Consider the following 16,338-nt stretch of genomic DNA (forward strand, 5'->3'; position numbering starts at 1 on the left):
GGTGGGGATTGACGGAGCTGGGTAGTCGGAGATGGGGGGGGGTCAGAGTTTGGGGGCGAGTGGAGCGTGACAGGTCGGGGCGTGAGGGGGGTTAGTTGGGGAGGGTGGGTAGGGGGGTGTCGGGGGTGGGGAGGTGTAGGAGGTCGTGGGGGGGTGTCAGAGATCAGGGGATGTGGGGGAATCCCATGGGGTCGGTCTGGGTCTTTGCAATAGTTAATTCAGAAGTTAGAAGAGGTTTCAATTCTTCTAACTTTTCCTGAGTAACTATTGGTATAACCCCGGCGGAACCATCCGAAGTTTGTGAATTAAACCGCATTTTCGGATGGTTCCGGGCGCAGCGCAATTGTTTAGAGGAAGTGTGCACTTCTAGGCAATTATCGTGGAAACCCTTACCTGAGAACCTGCCAGAGGATTCCCTAGCACATCTATGAGTACCCCCCAAATCGATGCTGGGGAGCTCAGAAGTTACGAGCCATTGTGTTTTGGGCTGAGCAAGCTATGTGTAGGAAAGTTTACGCCAATGTTATTCTAGTTGCCTTGTATCTGATTTGGAATAGTTTACAGTAACAATAGGAGTCAAATTTCCAGAGAAACATGAGCCAAATTTCAGTATTCAGATAGAGTTATTGGACAGACAGTTTTTGTTGAGCAATGTTTGTCACAGTAGTCTGGTATCAGAGTAGATTGGTAGTTTAGAGTTTCTTTAAAAGCTTTGTTCTGCCATTTTGCAGGTCAAGGCCAGGATGCCTAAACTTCATGGGTTTGATTTCTGGAGGACCACGCTAAACGGTGCTCGATATGTGGTTGCTCCAATGGTGGATCAGAGTGAGCTTGCATGGAGGTTGCTTAGTCGTCGTCATGGTGCCCAGCTCTGTTACACTCCCATGCTTCACGCCCAGGTGTTTGTGCGAGATGCAAACTACAGAAAGGAGAACTTATATAATGAGGTGAACGCAGAGGATCGACCACTAGTTGTTCAGGTATGGTGTCCGGGTCAACTGTAGCAGGAATAAGGTCAAACTATCTCATTAGCAGTTTGAGCCTAGGCGATGATTGTATTTCCCAATAACCTTAAATTGTAATGTTCTGTTTATTGATTTGACTTAAAAGTATTTGCGTAATTTGTAAGTGCCCAAAAGTGCATATTAAAATGTGCCAGAAAACACAACACTGAAAAGCCAGAAAGTGCACCTAGTACTTCTGACAGGAAAATTCTCGACCTTGTTATGCTACAATTACTTGCGTCCTTATTTTATAACCCGGTTCTGTTCGTGCCTTGTGTCTTCTTTGCATTGGGCTTTTATTGTATTTACTGTAACCCCAAGATCAGTTGTTATAGATCCATTTAATATACACCTTTTGATTTCTTGCTCACATACTAATTATTTTATACTTTATCCCCTTCAATCAGTTATCAGTATAGTTATCTAAAACATCTAAATCTTGGAATGGGTTGGATTGTTCATTATTTACCCTGCTACTCATTTTAATATCCGCAGACAGAGAATTTGCTTATTATGAATGTATGTTAATCCCTGCTTCATCCCTGAAACGCCCTGTCCGTGACCTCTTTCCAGCCTGAAAAGTTGTGTCGTTGAAGCCAATTTTCTATCTAGTGTCGCACTACATCTCCTTTTTGGTGGCTAAAAGCTTTTTAAAAGTTCAGTTTTAAACCCTGTCTACAATGTTAATAATATCTTAAAAAAAAAACAATTCCAGGTTAAACAGTGGCATTTTTACCTCTGTCCTTTAAGAAGTCATAGTTTTCAGAATGCTCAGATCTCTAATTTGTCATAATGTCCCTCCCCTGATACAGACAATAAATTTTACTGTTCTCTGGTTTCCAGGTCTTTTGACCCTTTGCTAGCAATTTTGATTCTCAGCAATTACTCCCAAGCTTAGTAAACTTGTAAAATGTCTTATGAAGACCTTCAGGGAGGAAGAATTCCCTGCTTTTGCAAGTGGATTCAGTTGGATCACTGGGGTGCAGCAGAGAGAGGAAAATTGGGCAGGAGGAATGCACACCTGTAGTGGAGCCCTGTTTTATGTGCTGCATCCAGGTCATCTAGTACCCCCCATGCACAGTAACACAAATTGACCACTGTATATTTTGGAGGGATTAAGCTGGTCTTATTACTTGTCTTCATTGTGCTCTAATTGCTGACTCATTTTTTCCTTCCAGTTCTGTGCGAATGATCCAGAAGTGTTTGTCCAAGCCTGCCTGTTGGCTCAGGATTACTGCAATGCCATTGATCTGAACTTGGGCTGTCCACAGATGATTGCAAAAAGAGGTATCACAGTTCACTTCTGTTTTCTTCATGAGCTGAGCTACACTGATACTGACATAATGCAAATAGTTACTGACTATCCAGGCAATGGAATCACCACAACAAAAACAGAATTACCTGGAAAAACTCAGCAGGTCTGGCAGCATCGGTGGAGAAGAAATCAGTTGATGCTGCCAGACCTGCTGAGTTTTTCCAGGTAATTCTGTTTTTGTTTTGGATTTCCAGCATCCGCAGTAGCTTTTAGCTTTTTGTTTTTATCTAATGGAATTACCACATCTGGTCAATATCTGGACCCAGCAGATGAGAAATTGCTGATTGAAATGTCAGTAGCTTTGGACTTGTCTTATTACTGGTTAACCTCTAATGGAACGGAAATGGCTATAGAGGTTAGCAAGTGTTCCAGTGAGGAACTAGAGTCATATATGTCACCGGGGAGACCGCTCAGCCCATCAAATTCATGCTGGAATTAATTCCCTTTACATTATAAACGTTGAAGCTTAATCACTAAAAGCTGTGTTAAATATAAAATGTGCTTTTCATGAAGTACTCATATGAAGTAGTTTACTTAGTCTAAAGTTGCACTTTAATGGTTTCCCTATTTCAATACTGCAGCTGAGAGTTGGGCACTAAAACATTTCAACTTATTGGTAATTTTAGAAAACATAGAAGCAAAGATTGAACAGTTATGGCTATGCCCTGATTCCGAGCATTTTAATCTTGAAACGTTACGGATTGACTGGTCTGGTAATATGAAAGACCTAAGAAGCCAGTCAGCATAAACACTGAATTTGAAGAATAACAATGCATAGAGCTGATTATTAAGTGAGAACTTAGTCTTGATTGTGATGTCCTAGACTAGTATAATATGCTGCATTACTTGTACTCTGCTGAATATTTACAGTTTGAGTTGAGTGAGTAACTTGCATGCATTGTATTAATATAGTAACAGTAGTGTCTTATTTTTCTACAAATATAAGTCAGTACCACAATTAACTGAAGTTAGAATGATCATGTTCTTTTCCAATTGATATGCCCAGATCTAGCCCTGGGATTGCAGCACCACCTAGTGTGCAATTATGGTCATGCAGTTTATGGTGAAATTATACTTGAAAATAATCTTGCAAAGCAAGGATACAAATTAGTTTCAAATGTATTCATTACAATATTTTAGTAAGCTTAAAATAGTCCTGAACTACAAATTACTCATCCATGTGATTTAAGTAACTAAATGTTTACTTCGAGTTTGGCAAGACGGCCATAGAAAAGGGCAAAACTTGTTCAAAAGTACATTTTGAATTTTTGATGGGATGTAAGTAACTTAAGATAGAAATCAGGAGGCAACTTTGAGATGCTAATTGTCATCTGATGGCCACCCTGTTTTTCATGTACATTTAGCTTGAAGCAATACCTAAATGGAAATGCAAGCTCTTTTCATTTGCTATTTGCAATTCGTTGGCCTGTAACCAATGTTTGTTACATATGAGAGCATGCAAAGGGAAAAAAAATCAATTCTAGAATTTGTAAAGGAAAAATAAGGCCTGTGAGACAAAGTGGTCTGAAGTTCACACAGTTACAGCATTGATCTCCTCTAGGTTTTGAACTCCTGACTGAGTTGTGGGACTAAAAGTGGCATTAAAAGACTGAGCCTCAGATTTTCTATTTTTGATGCATTTTCAGAAACCCAATATCTTCCATAATAATGACATTATGAGGGTTTATTTATATTGGTATACTAAATTGGCTTCCCCATATCCACAAAAAAGGACAAGTGTAGGGCAGCGTATCAGCTATGGTCTTATTCTGATTTATGATGCATTTTAAATCGCCTACAGTCTAATTTGTGGGAATATTTGGAGATTATTTTTGAGACAATGTGACATTGGGAATTTGCGGGTGACGTGGTCAGGATTTGCCATCCATTTACATTATTGAGTGGAAAACCTGCAGTTTTCCAATAAGCTCCTCGCTCCATTTGAAGACCATGCCCTTTGCATGGGCCTTCTGAAAGTCCTGTCCTTTGAGTTTACCTCATTCTTGAAAATAGCAACCCTATTTTAATCAAGCAGAAGTTATTTTGTAAGAGAATGTCCAGGCTAACTATAGTTAAACTTGACTTCCTTGTGATTGACCTATTCACAGGGCACTATGGAGCATTTCTGCAGGAAGAATGGGACTTACTACACAAAATGCGTGAGTACTTAATTGGTTATTGAAACAAAACATTCTGCACAGGGTCTCCTCAGTCTCTTGGAGCTGAGTTATGTATGTTTTAGTATTTGACATCATATGTTTCAAGTTCAGAAACACATTCTGAGAGATACTTAATGTGGGTGGAGGGTGCGCACAGATTTTCCCTACTATACATTTGCCTGCTCTGTGCGGTCTACTGTAAATAGAAAATGTAAGGGCAATTGAGTAAAGAGTCCTTATGGGGAGAGAACTCTGTGAAATTATGTCATCCTGTGTTTTGCATGGAGTCTACAGATTCAAGCTTTTTAGTTACAGCATGCTTTTCTTAAATTCATTCATGGGGATGTGGCTGTCACTGGCAAGACCTTCTCTATTTGCTCTTGAGAAGGCGATGGTGAGCCCCGTTCTTGAGCCACTGCAATCTGTGTGGTGTCTGTGCACCCACAGTGCTATTAGGTAAGGAGCTCCAACATTTTGCCTCAGCTGTTTCCAGTAATTCAGAAATATGCACTGCACTGTCTAGTTCTTAAGCCATATAATTCCCAGCTTGGGAGGCACAATTCGTACATGGCATGGGAAGGAGGAGTAAAGAGAGGGAAGGAGCAAGGAAACCAAAACAATGTGGACAAAACAAAAGATTGCATGTTAGCTGTCTTAGTAGCAAAACACATTAATCTGCTAATGTTTTGCAGAGTGGTTAGGCTGTTTTACAGCTACACAGGTGTTAGCCATGGCTCAATTGGTAGTATTGTCTCCCCTGAGTCACAAGATTATGAGTTCAAATCCCGCTTGAGACTAAGCACAAAAATCTAAGCTGACATTGCAGTGTGCACTGAGGGAGTGCTGCACTGTGAGAGGTGCTGTCTCTCAGATGAGCTGTCAAACCAAGGCTCCATCTACTCTCTAAGGTAGATGTAAAAGATCCCACTACAATATTTCAAAGATAAGCAGGGAGGTTATCCCCGGGGTTCTGGCCAATATTTAAACCTCAGTCATCATCACAAAAAGCAGATTATCTGGTCATTATCACATTGCTGTTTGTGAGAGCTTGCTAACTAGCTGTAAAGCCTTTGGGACATCCTGAGGTCATACAAGGCGTTACATAAATGCCAGTCTTTCTTTATTTTATCTCCATATGACAAGTTCCTGATTTTAGCAGGGAACTTGGGAAATGCATTGAGTAAAAACAGAATCAACAGCAGAAAAAGGGAACCGAAACTAGTGAGTGTGTCACCCTGGTGTGCTTAGCATTTCAGAGTAAGTTGCTTGCTTAACTCAAAGAATGAAATTAGAGGTAGGACCAAACGAGAAAAATGTATTAATTATGTTTAATTTACACTCCTTTCTCAGTTTCTGAGGCACATAAGAGAATCTCTGTTCCCATCACATGCAAAATCCGAGTTTTCCCAGAAGTGAGTAAAACTGTGCAATATGCAAAGATGCTGGAGAAGGCGGGTTGCCAGGTAAATAAAGACATTCCTATTTTGTTTCCTAATAATCCTGATTGTAGTGGACGTTTTAATTCTGTGAATATTGAGTGGCTGGCACACATTCATCGTTCATATTCGGATTGTAATTCTGAAGGTGTCAGCTTGGCTCCGTCAATTGTGCTATTCCCTGACCCAGAAAGTTTGGTTTCAAATAAATTTCGAATACGGTCAGAATTCCTGTGCTTTGGGTGAGATGCACTTCATGAAATGTTTAATTAAACATACGCTTATTATTCCTGCAAAGCAATACTTCCCAAGATAAATTTTAGCACTGTTGATCCCTAACCTTCCTTTTGATTGTGCTGCAGTAGTGTGGCATGATACAGAGCTGTCTGTTATTTAATAATCAACGTAGCAATACAATATAATCACATTGAAAGGTGATAGTAACCTAGGCCAGAAATTTCCCCCCCCATCAGCGGGGGTTGTGTGGGGGCGGGCGCGAACCCAATCAGCGCCCCTGATCGGGTCCGCGCCACCATTTTACATGGGCAGGCCAATTAAGGCCCGACCAGCGTGACGCTCACCCAGAAGTGCTGAGCACTCCTTGTGCGGGCTGGGGGTCGGGGATTCACTGAGTGGTTCCCTGTGCTCTTTTGCGTATGCGCACAAAAGAGTGCAGAGATCTCCCTGAGGCAAGATTTGTTTCAGTGTTAAACTTTTAAAACATGTCCCCTCATATGACACTACCACATGAGCTGGGACATGTCAAAGAATAAATGTATACATTTTTATTAGATTTTAAAACAGTTCATGAAACCTCATCCTCCCCCTGGATGAGGTTTCGCGAAAAATGCGAAGGCTGCCTGGACTCTTCGCCTGCCCACCAATCTTAAGGTTGGACGGGAAGCTCATTAAATTGAGTTAAGTAGGTTTTAAATGGCCTTAATAGGCCTTTGACAGTTCGGCGGGTGTGCAGCCGACTTGGCTGCGTGCCCGCCGAACTGAAAATCTAAATGACGTGCGGTGGCGTTGGGATGCCCACCCCACATTACATGCCCGTCATTTTACAGGTCAGCGAGCGGGCCCCGCCCCCCCCTGCTTGCCGACAAGAAAATGCTGCCCCTAGGTTTGGGGTTTTTTTTAGTTTCTCTCAGTTTGCAAAGAAAATCAAAATTTGAACATTTGGACAGTTGAGTTAAACTAAAATCTGAGATTGGAGTATTCCTTCACGTAATTGGTAACTTCCTTATTCTATATAAACTGAGGATTCCTGTTGTTAATTGATTCAAATATACCTGATTATTTGTGTTAACTGTGGAGAAGACTGGAAATAGCTATTTAACTAATGAATGGTTTTATACATAAGCAACCTCTGCAACAGCCATTGCACTTCAAAACCACTTTTTGGAGCACTTGAGTTGTTTTAATGTTACAAGGCATTATTTAAATACAAAATTAGTTTTTTGCCTATAACCAGAGTCCAAATATTTTGAATTTAGGAGACTTAAAATTAGCTCAAAAGCTCTGTGACCTACATTTACTTTCAGATATTTTCTCCTAGAGTAAAAGCCGTGACACTGGAGTGCATGAACTGGTTTAGGGAAATTTTTCCACACTTGCCCTTGGGACTGTTAAAATCGAGCACAAACCAAAATGATTAAAGTCGAGCTTTTCATTTGGTTGTAAGAGCCCCTAAACATTACATTGCATTGTCTCAACTCAGCTTCTTGCGGGTATGGACTTGCAACAAATATCTACCTTAATTTTTAAACCTTATTAGATTTAGTAACAGACTCATGAATCATTTCAAACCACCTTAGGAATTCTGTTCCTTTTGTAAATATGAATGGGGACGTGGCAGATGAGAAGCATTTTCTTTTAACTAAACTGATACTCAAATGCATTGAGTCCTATGACAGCCAACAGATCTACAAAATCTTTCATGGAGTAAAGGTAAATGCTTGTTCAGGTTCATTTCAGCCAAATTCATTATATGACACAGTTAAAAGAATAATTATGTTGCTTGCCACACACCTGCTGTTGATTTTGGTGTTTTTCAAATGTCATGGTTTTAAAATACATATACAAGCGATAATCTGTTTCAGCTGTTAACTGTTCACGGTCGTACCAAGGAACAAAAAGGGCCCCTGACTGGTGTAGCTGACTGGGAGCACATAAAAGCTGTGAGGTAAGAAATCAATACACTACACCAAATAATGGGTGTCAAGTTCAACATTGGTCTAAATAGCGTCTGTGAATTCTTTACAGTTTTCTCATCAGCAAAGGGAGTGAAGGAATTCACAGTTAGGAATGGAATCTTGGCTTATCTGTGGTCATGTTATCAAAGTTCTGCAAGTAAAATAAAAGCAAGTTTTGTTCAACTTCATGTGAACACGAGCAAAAGATCAATGATTTCAATCTTGTGGAAGATTATGAATTTTGGATTTTGTCCTGACCAGTTCTTTGCACACATCTCTAATATCATCTTTAGGTCCTATTGCTATTGCTATGGCAATGGTTATGTATTTTAATTATTTTTTAATGCTGCTACTTTCCCCATGCAAATCATCACACCTTCAGGAAGGAGCAGCAGCTCCAGGGTCAACTGCAAGAGCAGTAATAATCTCTTCTAGCCCATTCTCATTCACAAAACACCCTTCACTTTGCCTTCCTCCATCTCCGTGTTAGGAAGCAGTCTTACGGCTGATCATAACTTTCACATATTTAATAAAACCTTGTAAAACAAACCAATCTTCAGTATGTAGGAGTCTATCATTGTCTGATCCCACTCAAACAACAAATTGAGCTCTTTGCATCAATAGTCAATGCCATTTAATTGCCAATTTCCATCGCATTGTTGACGTTACCTCCACAGCACGTGGTGTACTCTGTAATTTTTTTGCAGCTTCCTCTTTTGACCTTAATGGTCTTGGGACACAATGGGAGCGTAGAAGTTCATCTAGCTTCACTCTGCCATCTCCCACTTTGTATAGCTCTTAAAGTTTCAAGCCAAATAAATACTGATTGGAAATCTATTCACAAACATTAGATCCTGGGAACCCACTGTGGCTCCTCAATTTTGCCTTGTTGTTCCCTTTTATCATTGCACCTTTTTTTACAGGAATGATACTAAATCAACATATATGTTGGAGCTGGTTTAGAGAAAAATTAAAAAGTTAATTCCCAGGTTCAAGAGCTATAAGTTCAAAGGTAAAATTTGCAAATCTGAAATAAAAGCAGAAAACACTGGAAATACTCAGCAGGTCTGGCAGCATCGGTGGAAAGAAAAATGACCTGAAATGTTAACTCTGTTTCCCTTTCCACAAATGCCGTCTGATCTGCTGGGTATTTCCAACATTTTCAGCTTTTCTTTCAGATTTCCAACATCCACAGTATTTTGAAAATCTGAAGGCTATAATGTTAATAAAGACAATTGGAACAGGGAAAGAACATTGTGCATTAAAAAAAAAGCCAAAGGCTATATTAATACATGTAGAATGTGACAGCAGAATTTGGGCTGTGAACAAAGAACTAGAGGTCACCGTTCTTACAATTAATTATCCTCAAGCGAAACTGGAGATTAGAAGGTATTTTTCTTACCAGAGCAATGGATTTGTAAAATAAGCTCCCAGTAAAAGCATTTCATTCTGTCAATTTAATCCTTCACCAAAGATATATTTTTCTCACATTGTGCTGCCTCCGAGTGTCTTCTAGCACAACACTGCAGCAATATTTTTGACCTTAATATAAAATTTATATATGAAGGTCAATGTAGGCACTACAATTGGTCTTATTCATCTACACAGATAATTCGTTACAAGTTTGATAACTAAAGATTTTCCTAGAAAAAAATGAAATATTCTGTTCAATGCAGGAAAGAAGTGAACATCCCCGTTTTTGCAAATGGTAACATCCAGTACCTGAGCGACGTAGAGCGATGCATTCAAGAAACAGACGTACAAGGTGTAATGAGTGCAGGTATGTCCCTAGAGCAAATTTACTTTAGCTGGTTTCTAGTTAACCTGATGAATTTTAGTCTACATTTTTTTTCTTTTTTGCTACAATATATACAAAATCTTGGATCAACTTGAATTTTCCATCAATTAAACCTTATTTCTTACTGGCAACTTTTCCATTATAAATTGCTGAGTCCACGTTTATAATGGAAAGCGACTCTAAGCTTGTCATGTTGCAATTATACCATCGTGTAAGTGGTTGCATTGTTTTAGCTCGATTTTGTATTTCCAAACTCAGCCTGTAGAAAAGGGAAACGTGTAATACCATGGACATTGATACATATTTAGAAGGAAACAAAGCAAAGATAGTTTCCAGGAAGATCGAAGAGAATCATTTGAAAACTGTACTCTATATTGGAAAAAAAACGGTTCTCCGCTAACCATTTAAAATGTGCACTTATTACCATTCTTCACCTATCCTTCAGCTATCAAATGAATGGTTGGGTAATTTACCCTCGGGTCAGTCAACAAGGTGTGCTACATCTGATTTTTGCCTCACTCCTGCAAGGGACATCAGTCCCTCATCTGGTCCTTCTGCACACACACACACTGCGCAGTCCAATTGAAAACCAGGAAAGGTCAAATGCCTTGAATGTTAGCTGCCATTAGTGGAGGATTGAGAGATACTTTCTAAAACAATAGCAAACTAATAATAAAAGCAGGTATCTTTACCAAAATAATGTAGATTTAATTTATTTTCTGAATAGGGTAACAACATATTCTGAGACTTGTGGGTGTCAGTTGGTTGATAAGGTGGAACAAATGGGTCAGCATATTTTTTTAAGTCCCAACAAAAGGAGCAGGCACAGATCTCCAGCATGTCTAAAGGGTACTTTAAACAGCTTTCTTTTCTAAAAAAAAAGAATCCTCCTTCCCTGTCAAGGAATCTCCACATGTATACTAATGAGTACAAACCTTTAGACTACAACTCCACAGCATAATTATATAGAATATACAACACAGAAACAGGCCATTTGGCCCAACCTATCCATGGACATTTATGCTCCACTCAAGCCTTCTGCCATCCTTCCTCATTGATAAGTCAGTGTGCTGTGGCATTGACTGACCAGAGATACCCTCGATAAACAAAGCAAATAGAAGCTAAAATATACATTTGCTCACCAGTAAAATAGCTAGTATTTAGCTGAAATTTAACTCCATAGGGAAAATAAGTACAGGGCAGAATTACACACTTTTAAAAAATTAACTAATTCATTAATACACATACAAATTATTTCTTAATTTTCACTAAAGGCACAGTCTTGAGGAACTGTAGCCTGTGGGGAGAGAGTAGCAAGATGAAAATGTTTTGGCAGGAAGTTCCAGGAAGCAGGCCAGCTGGCTGAAAAGTATAAAAGGTTTTTGGTGCTGCATATTTACAAAAATTCACAAACAGGCTTTGAGCAATTAGAGAGAAAAAATTGGCAATAACATTATTAAACTGTGCTGTTTATTTGTTTGCGTGATTTGAAAGTAAATGCCCAGTGGAGGGAGATGTTGTCAAAAGCAACCCAGATCGTGTTAACAACTGGCTCGATATTTGTTTTTGGAAAAGGTTCAAGAATCTCTATTTCTTCAAAGCTAATTTAAAGCTGACAGAAACGCCTAGATTTTCTCCACGACAGAGAGGCCCTCTGAAAATGGTGGAATTGCCAAAAAATTGTATGTGCCACCCCCGAGCATGGCACTTCCCATCTTTTTGCGGGGGCGTTTCGCATTTCAGGTATACATGGTAAACGGAGGCAACTGGCCATTTAAATCATCAGCTGCCTCCACTGAAGTCGAATTTTAGTAGACCAGAGACAGGATTTTGCCCTTGGCTGGGGTGCTCGGCGGGGGCGGCCAGGAAGCTGACCTCCACTGCGATCGGCTCTGCACAGCGATTTCACGCGGGCGGGCCAATTAAGGCCCACCCTGCATGGATAGCAAGCAGCAGTGCTGAACGCTGCCTTTGCGGGCAAGGGGGGAGGGTGAGCGGGCCTCGCACACAGTTCACGCATGCGCGAGAAAGAGACCTTCAATCTCCCTGAGGCACAGAGCTGTGTCAGGGAGGTTGAAGCGCTGTTTAATAAATTCATACAGACAGTAAAAATTTAATATAACATGTCCCCTTATGTGACGCTATCACATGAGATGGGATGTGTTTTTAGTTCCAAAATAAAATTTTTATTCAATGTTTATTTGCTTTAGGAAACCTCATCCCGCTCGTGGATGAGGTTTCCTAAAAAATGTAAAGGTCGCTTGGCCTTTTCACCTGCCCGCCAACCGTAAGGTTGGATGGGCAGCATAGATTTGAATTTAATTAGATTGTTAACGGCCTTAACAGGCCTTCTAATTATTGGCGGGCACACAGTTGACTCCGGCGCGTGCCCGCCAAACGAAATATCAAGCGAGTGCGCAATGCCGTCGGGATGCACGCCCAATGTCATCACGTGTCATTTTATGCTCGGGCGTGTTGGGCGCACGCTCGCACACTGAGCGTATTCTGCCCCAGGTGTGTGAAACCCAAAGTGTGCAGATTAGATCTAGTAAGACAAGTCTGAACTTTGTGGATTCATTTAGATAGACAGTGTACCCCTTTGGAGAGGTAAGGCACCCCTCTGGATCTGGTCCCAGGGACACCTTTGGGGGAGGTCTGGTGCCATCTGGGGGAAGTTAATGTGCCCGTTGGAGGAAATTAAAGTTGGAGGAAATTATTGGAATTGTTAAAAGCAGGGATAAATTTGCATAGAAAGTGCATAAACCCATTATTGTCAAGCTCATTGGAACAGCAGAACTGTCAAAATTAACAGTCAAAACTACAGAGGACCCTGTCAAGTGAACCTGTTAAAAGATTCAAGAGGAACTGTCAAGAACACCTGTTAAAGGAAGCTGTCAGGCAGTTAAAAGTCCTGCCCTTCAAATCTTTGAAAAAAATGCCTGATGTATTTATAAAATTGATTGCTATTTCACTCTGTTGACATAAGCCTGAGGTTTCCTACTACTAGATTAGTGCTGCCTGACCAATTTCACAATCATCCATTATCACAGTAGGATGTCTGCCAGTTCACAGTTTGATTGACAGCTACAAGTAGTTCTCGACCCTTTGAAGTGGGACTATGAATTCCAATGCTTGGTGTTACAAGGGATTATGAACTTGAATGAAATGTTTGTTGTTATAAGGCCTTATGTAGTTGTAGGAATGTAAATGTAGTAAATAGGTTTTTATGAATGAGTGTTTTTTTCAATATAGTGAAGTCTGCAATAGATGCTTAGAACTTTAGTTTATAGAACTTTATTTTATCTCACCTCTGCGTTGGCTCTGAGGTCTTACCATGGTGGGTACCGTGTCAGTTGGCATGGTAGATGTCAGAACAAAGGATGGTTGTTGAGGATAAAGGCTTGGCATAAGTTGGCACTGTTGGCATAGGGGTTATAAAGGGCAATGGGGGTGAGCAGAGGAGCATAGATTGGCATAGATGGTATGAGGAGCCATGGTGAGTAGGCAGAGGGGCATAAGGCATAATAGCTTTATAGGGTCAAGGGGTTTGGTACACAGGTATAGGTTAGTATGGGAGTGGGCAGACGGGCATAAGTTGACATGGAGGGTATGAGAGGCCTTGGGAGCTGGTACAGGCCATGAGGTGACATGGATTGGCATAGATGGGGCATGGAGAGTGTGTATGGAGGATGAAGGCTTGAGGAAATTTTCATGTTTGATTCTTTTAAAAATATTTTGGACACAGTGCCAGGGTCCCAAGTAAGGCTGTCTGCCCAGCCTGCCTCTGCACCCGGCAGCCTCCTCAGTTCTTCCGGGGTTGCCCACCCAGACTTCTAATCTAGCCTGAACCTGGACCGAAAATCCAACATCTGGGCAGCCATTTTTTAGAAGTCGAGCTCACAGAGCCGGGAATTCTCCTGACTCTCCACACTCAACTCACGGACAAAAGTCTGGGCCAAAGTTTTCTAGTTTAATAATTTGATTTAACACATGCTGTGTTTTCTTATCTATTTTCATTTCTGGCATTAGACTTCAGCTTGAAACATTCTTGTTATAGCTATGCTATGGAGGGTGTGGTACTGCTGGCTGCTTCCCCCAGTGAAACCAAATGGAACTTCAGAAATCTACCTGGTTGTAACATTGGGTTACTGATAAATGTAAAGTTAATTGTCAGTTCATTATGTGCCTTTTCTGGTTCCCTCTGTATTCGTGGAATCTGTGCCATTTTATAAAATCTTGAAAATAGCGAATGTAACTCCTTTATTCAAAATGGGAGGGAGTCAGAAAGCAGGAAACTACAGGCCAGTTAGCTTAACGTCTGAAATAGGGAAAATGTTAGAAGCTATTATTAAAGACATTATAGCAGGGCACATGGAAACATTCAGGGTAATCGGGCAGAATCAACATGGTTTTGTGAAAGGGAAATCATGTTTAACCAATTTATTGGAGTTCTTTGAAGAAGTAACATATGGTGTGGATAAACTAATGGATGTTTTTTTTATTCATGGAATGTGGGCGTCGCGGCTAGGCCAGCATTTATTGCCCATCCTTAATTACCCTTGTTCAGCAGGCATTTTAAGGGTCAACCATATCGCTGTGGGTCTGGAGTCACATGTAGGCCAGACCAGGTAAGGATGGCAGATTTCCTTCCCTAAAGCACATTAGTGAATGTACTGTATTTAGATTTCCAGAAGGGTTTGACAAGGTGCCACATCAAAGATGATTTCAAAAAATGGATGTGCCACAGGGATCAGTGCTGGGGCCTCAGCTTTTTATAATTTATATAAGTGACTTGGATGAAGGGACTGGAAGCTACATTTGCTGATGACATAAAGATAGGTAAGATAGTAAGATGTGAAGAGGACACAAGGAGGCTACAAAGGGTGCTGGTGGCATAGTGTATTGTTACTGGACCAGTAGTCCAGAGACCCAGGGAAATGCTCTGGAGACCCTCTTGTGGAATTTTAATTCATTATAAATTTGAAACTGAAAGCCTAATGATGACCATGAAACCATTGTCGATTGTCGTAAAAACCCATCTGGTTCACTAATGCCCTTTAGGGAAGGAAATCTGCCGTCATTACCTGGTCTGGCCTGCATGTGACTCCGGACCCACAGCAATGTATTCCACTCTTAAATGCCTTCTGAAATGGCCTAGCAAGCCATTCAGTTGTATCAAACCAGACGGACCACCCGGCATCAACCTAAGCACTGGAAACGGTGTTGGCAAACTCAGCCCTGTCGACCCTGCAAAGTCCTCCTTACTAACATCTGGGGGCTTGTGCCAAAACCGCTGCAGTCCATGTGGTGTAGGGACACCCACCGTGCTGTTCGGGACGGAGTTCCAGGATTTTGGCCCAGTGACAGTGAAGGAACAGCGATATAGTTCGAAGTCAGGATGGTGTGTGGCTTGGAGGGGTACTTGCAGCTGGTGGTGTTCTCATGTGTCTGCTGCCCTAGTGCTGCTAGGTGGTAGAGGTCGCGGGTTTGGAAGGTGCTGTTGAAGGAACCTTGGTGAGTTGCTGCAGTGCATCTTGTAGATGGTACACACTGCTGCCACTGGATGTTGAAAGTGGTGGATGGGGTACCAGTCAAACGGACTGCTTTATCCTGGATGCTGTCGAGCTTCTTGAGTGTTGTTGGACCTGCACATCCAGGCAAGTGGAGAGTGTTCCATCACACTCCTGAATTGTGCTTTGTAGATGGTGGACAGGCTTTGGAGAGTCTGGAGGTGAATTCCCAGCCTCTGACCTTCTCTGTAGCCACAGTATTTATATGTCTGGTCCAGTACAGTTCCTGGTCAATGGTAGCCCCCAGCATGTTGATAGTGGGAGATTCAGCAATGGTAATGCCTTTGAATGTCAAGGGGAGATGGTTGGAGATGGTCATTGCCTGGCATTTGTGTGGCACGAATGTTACTTGCCACTTATCAGCTCATGCCTGATTGTTGTCAAGGTCTTCCTGCATATGGGCATGGACCACTTCAGTATCTGATGAGTCATGAGTGATGCTGAATATTGTGCAGTCATCAGTGAATATCCCCATTGCTGATCTTATGATGGAAAGAAGGTCATTGATGAAGCAGCTGATGTTGGCTGGGCCTAGGACACTACCCTGAGGAACTCCTGCAGTGATGTCTTGGAACTGAGATGATTGACTTCCAACAACCACAGCCATCTTCTCTTGTGCTAGCTATGACTCCAATCAGCTGAGAGTTTAGCCCCTGATTCCCAATTGACACTAGTTTTGCTAGGGCCCCTTGATGCCACACTCAGTCAAATGCTGTCTTGATGTCAAGGGCAGTCACTCCCACTTCACCTCAGGAGTTCAGCTCTTTTGTCCATGTTTGGACTAAGGCTGTAATGAGGTCAGGAGCTGATTAGACATTTGGTATTACACTCTAAACAATGTGTGAAAGAAAAATAAATTAA

At 41.3% G+C, this 16,338-nt stretch overlaps 1 protein-coding gene across 3 annotated transcripts in view; it reads left to right on the forward strand.

Annotated features, from left to right (window-relative positions):
- Positions 1-16,338, forward strand: part of dus1l (dihydrouridine synthase 1-like (S. cerevisiae)) — a 60,662-nt gene that overhangs the window by 1,492 nt on the left and 42,832 nt on the right. For all 3 annotated transcript variants that reach the window (XM_078570975.1, XM_078570976.1, XM_078570974.1), the window contains exons 2-7: positions 732-980; positions 2,183-2,291; positions 4,428-4,478; positions 5,829-5,941; positions 8,017-8,099; positions 9,786-9,889. In XM_078570975.1, the coding sequence (XP_078427101.1) occupies positions 744-980; positions 2,183-2,291; positions 4,428-4,478; positions 5,829-5,941; positions 8,017-8,099; positions 9,786-9,889 (697 nt within the window). In that variant the 5' untranslated portion in view covers positions 732-743. The remainder of the gene's footprint in view (positions 1-731; positions 981-2,182; positions 2,292-4,427; positions 4,479-5,828; positions 5,942-8,016; positions 8,100-9,785; positions 9,890-16,338) is intronic.

The sequence above is a fragment of the Cetorhinus maximus genome, chromosome 24, assembly GCF_964194155.1.
Source record: "Cetorhinus maximus chromosome 24, sCetMax3.hap1.1, whole genome shotgun sequence".
Classification (NCBI taxonomy): domain Eukaryota; kingdom Metazoa; phylum Chordata; class Chondrichthyes; order Lamniformes; family Cetorhinidae; genus Cetorhinus; species Cetorhinus maximus.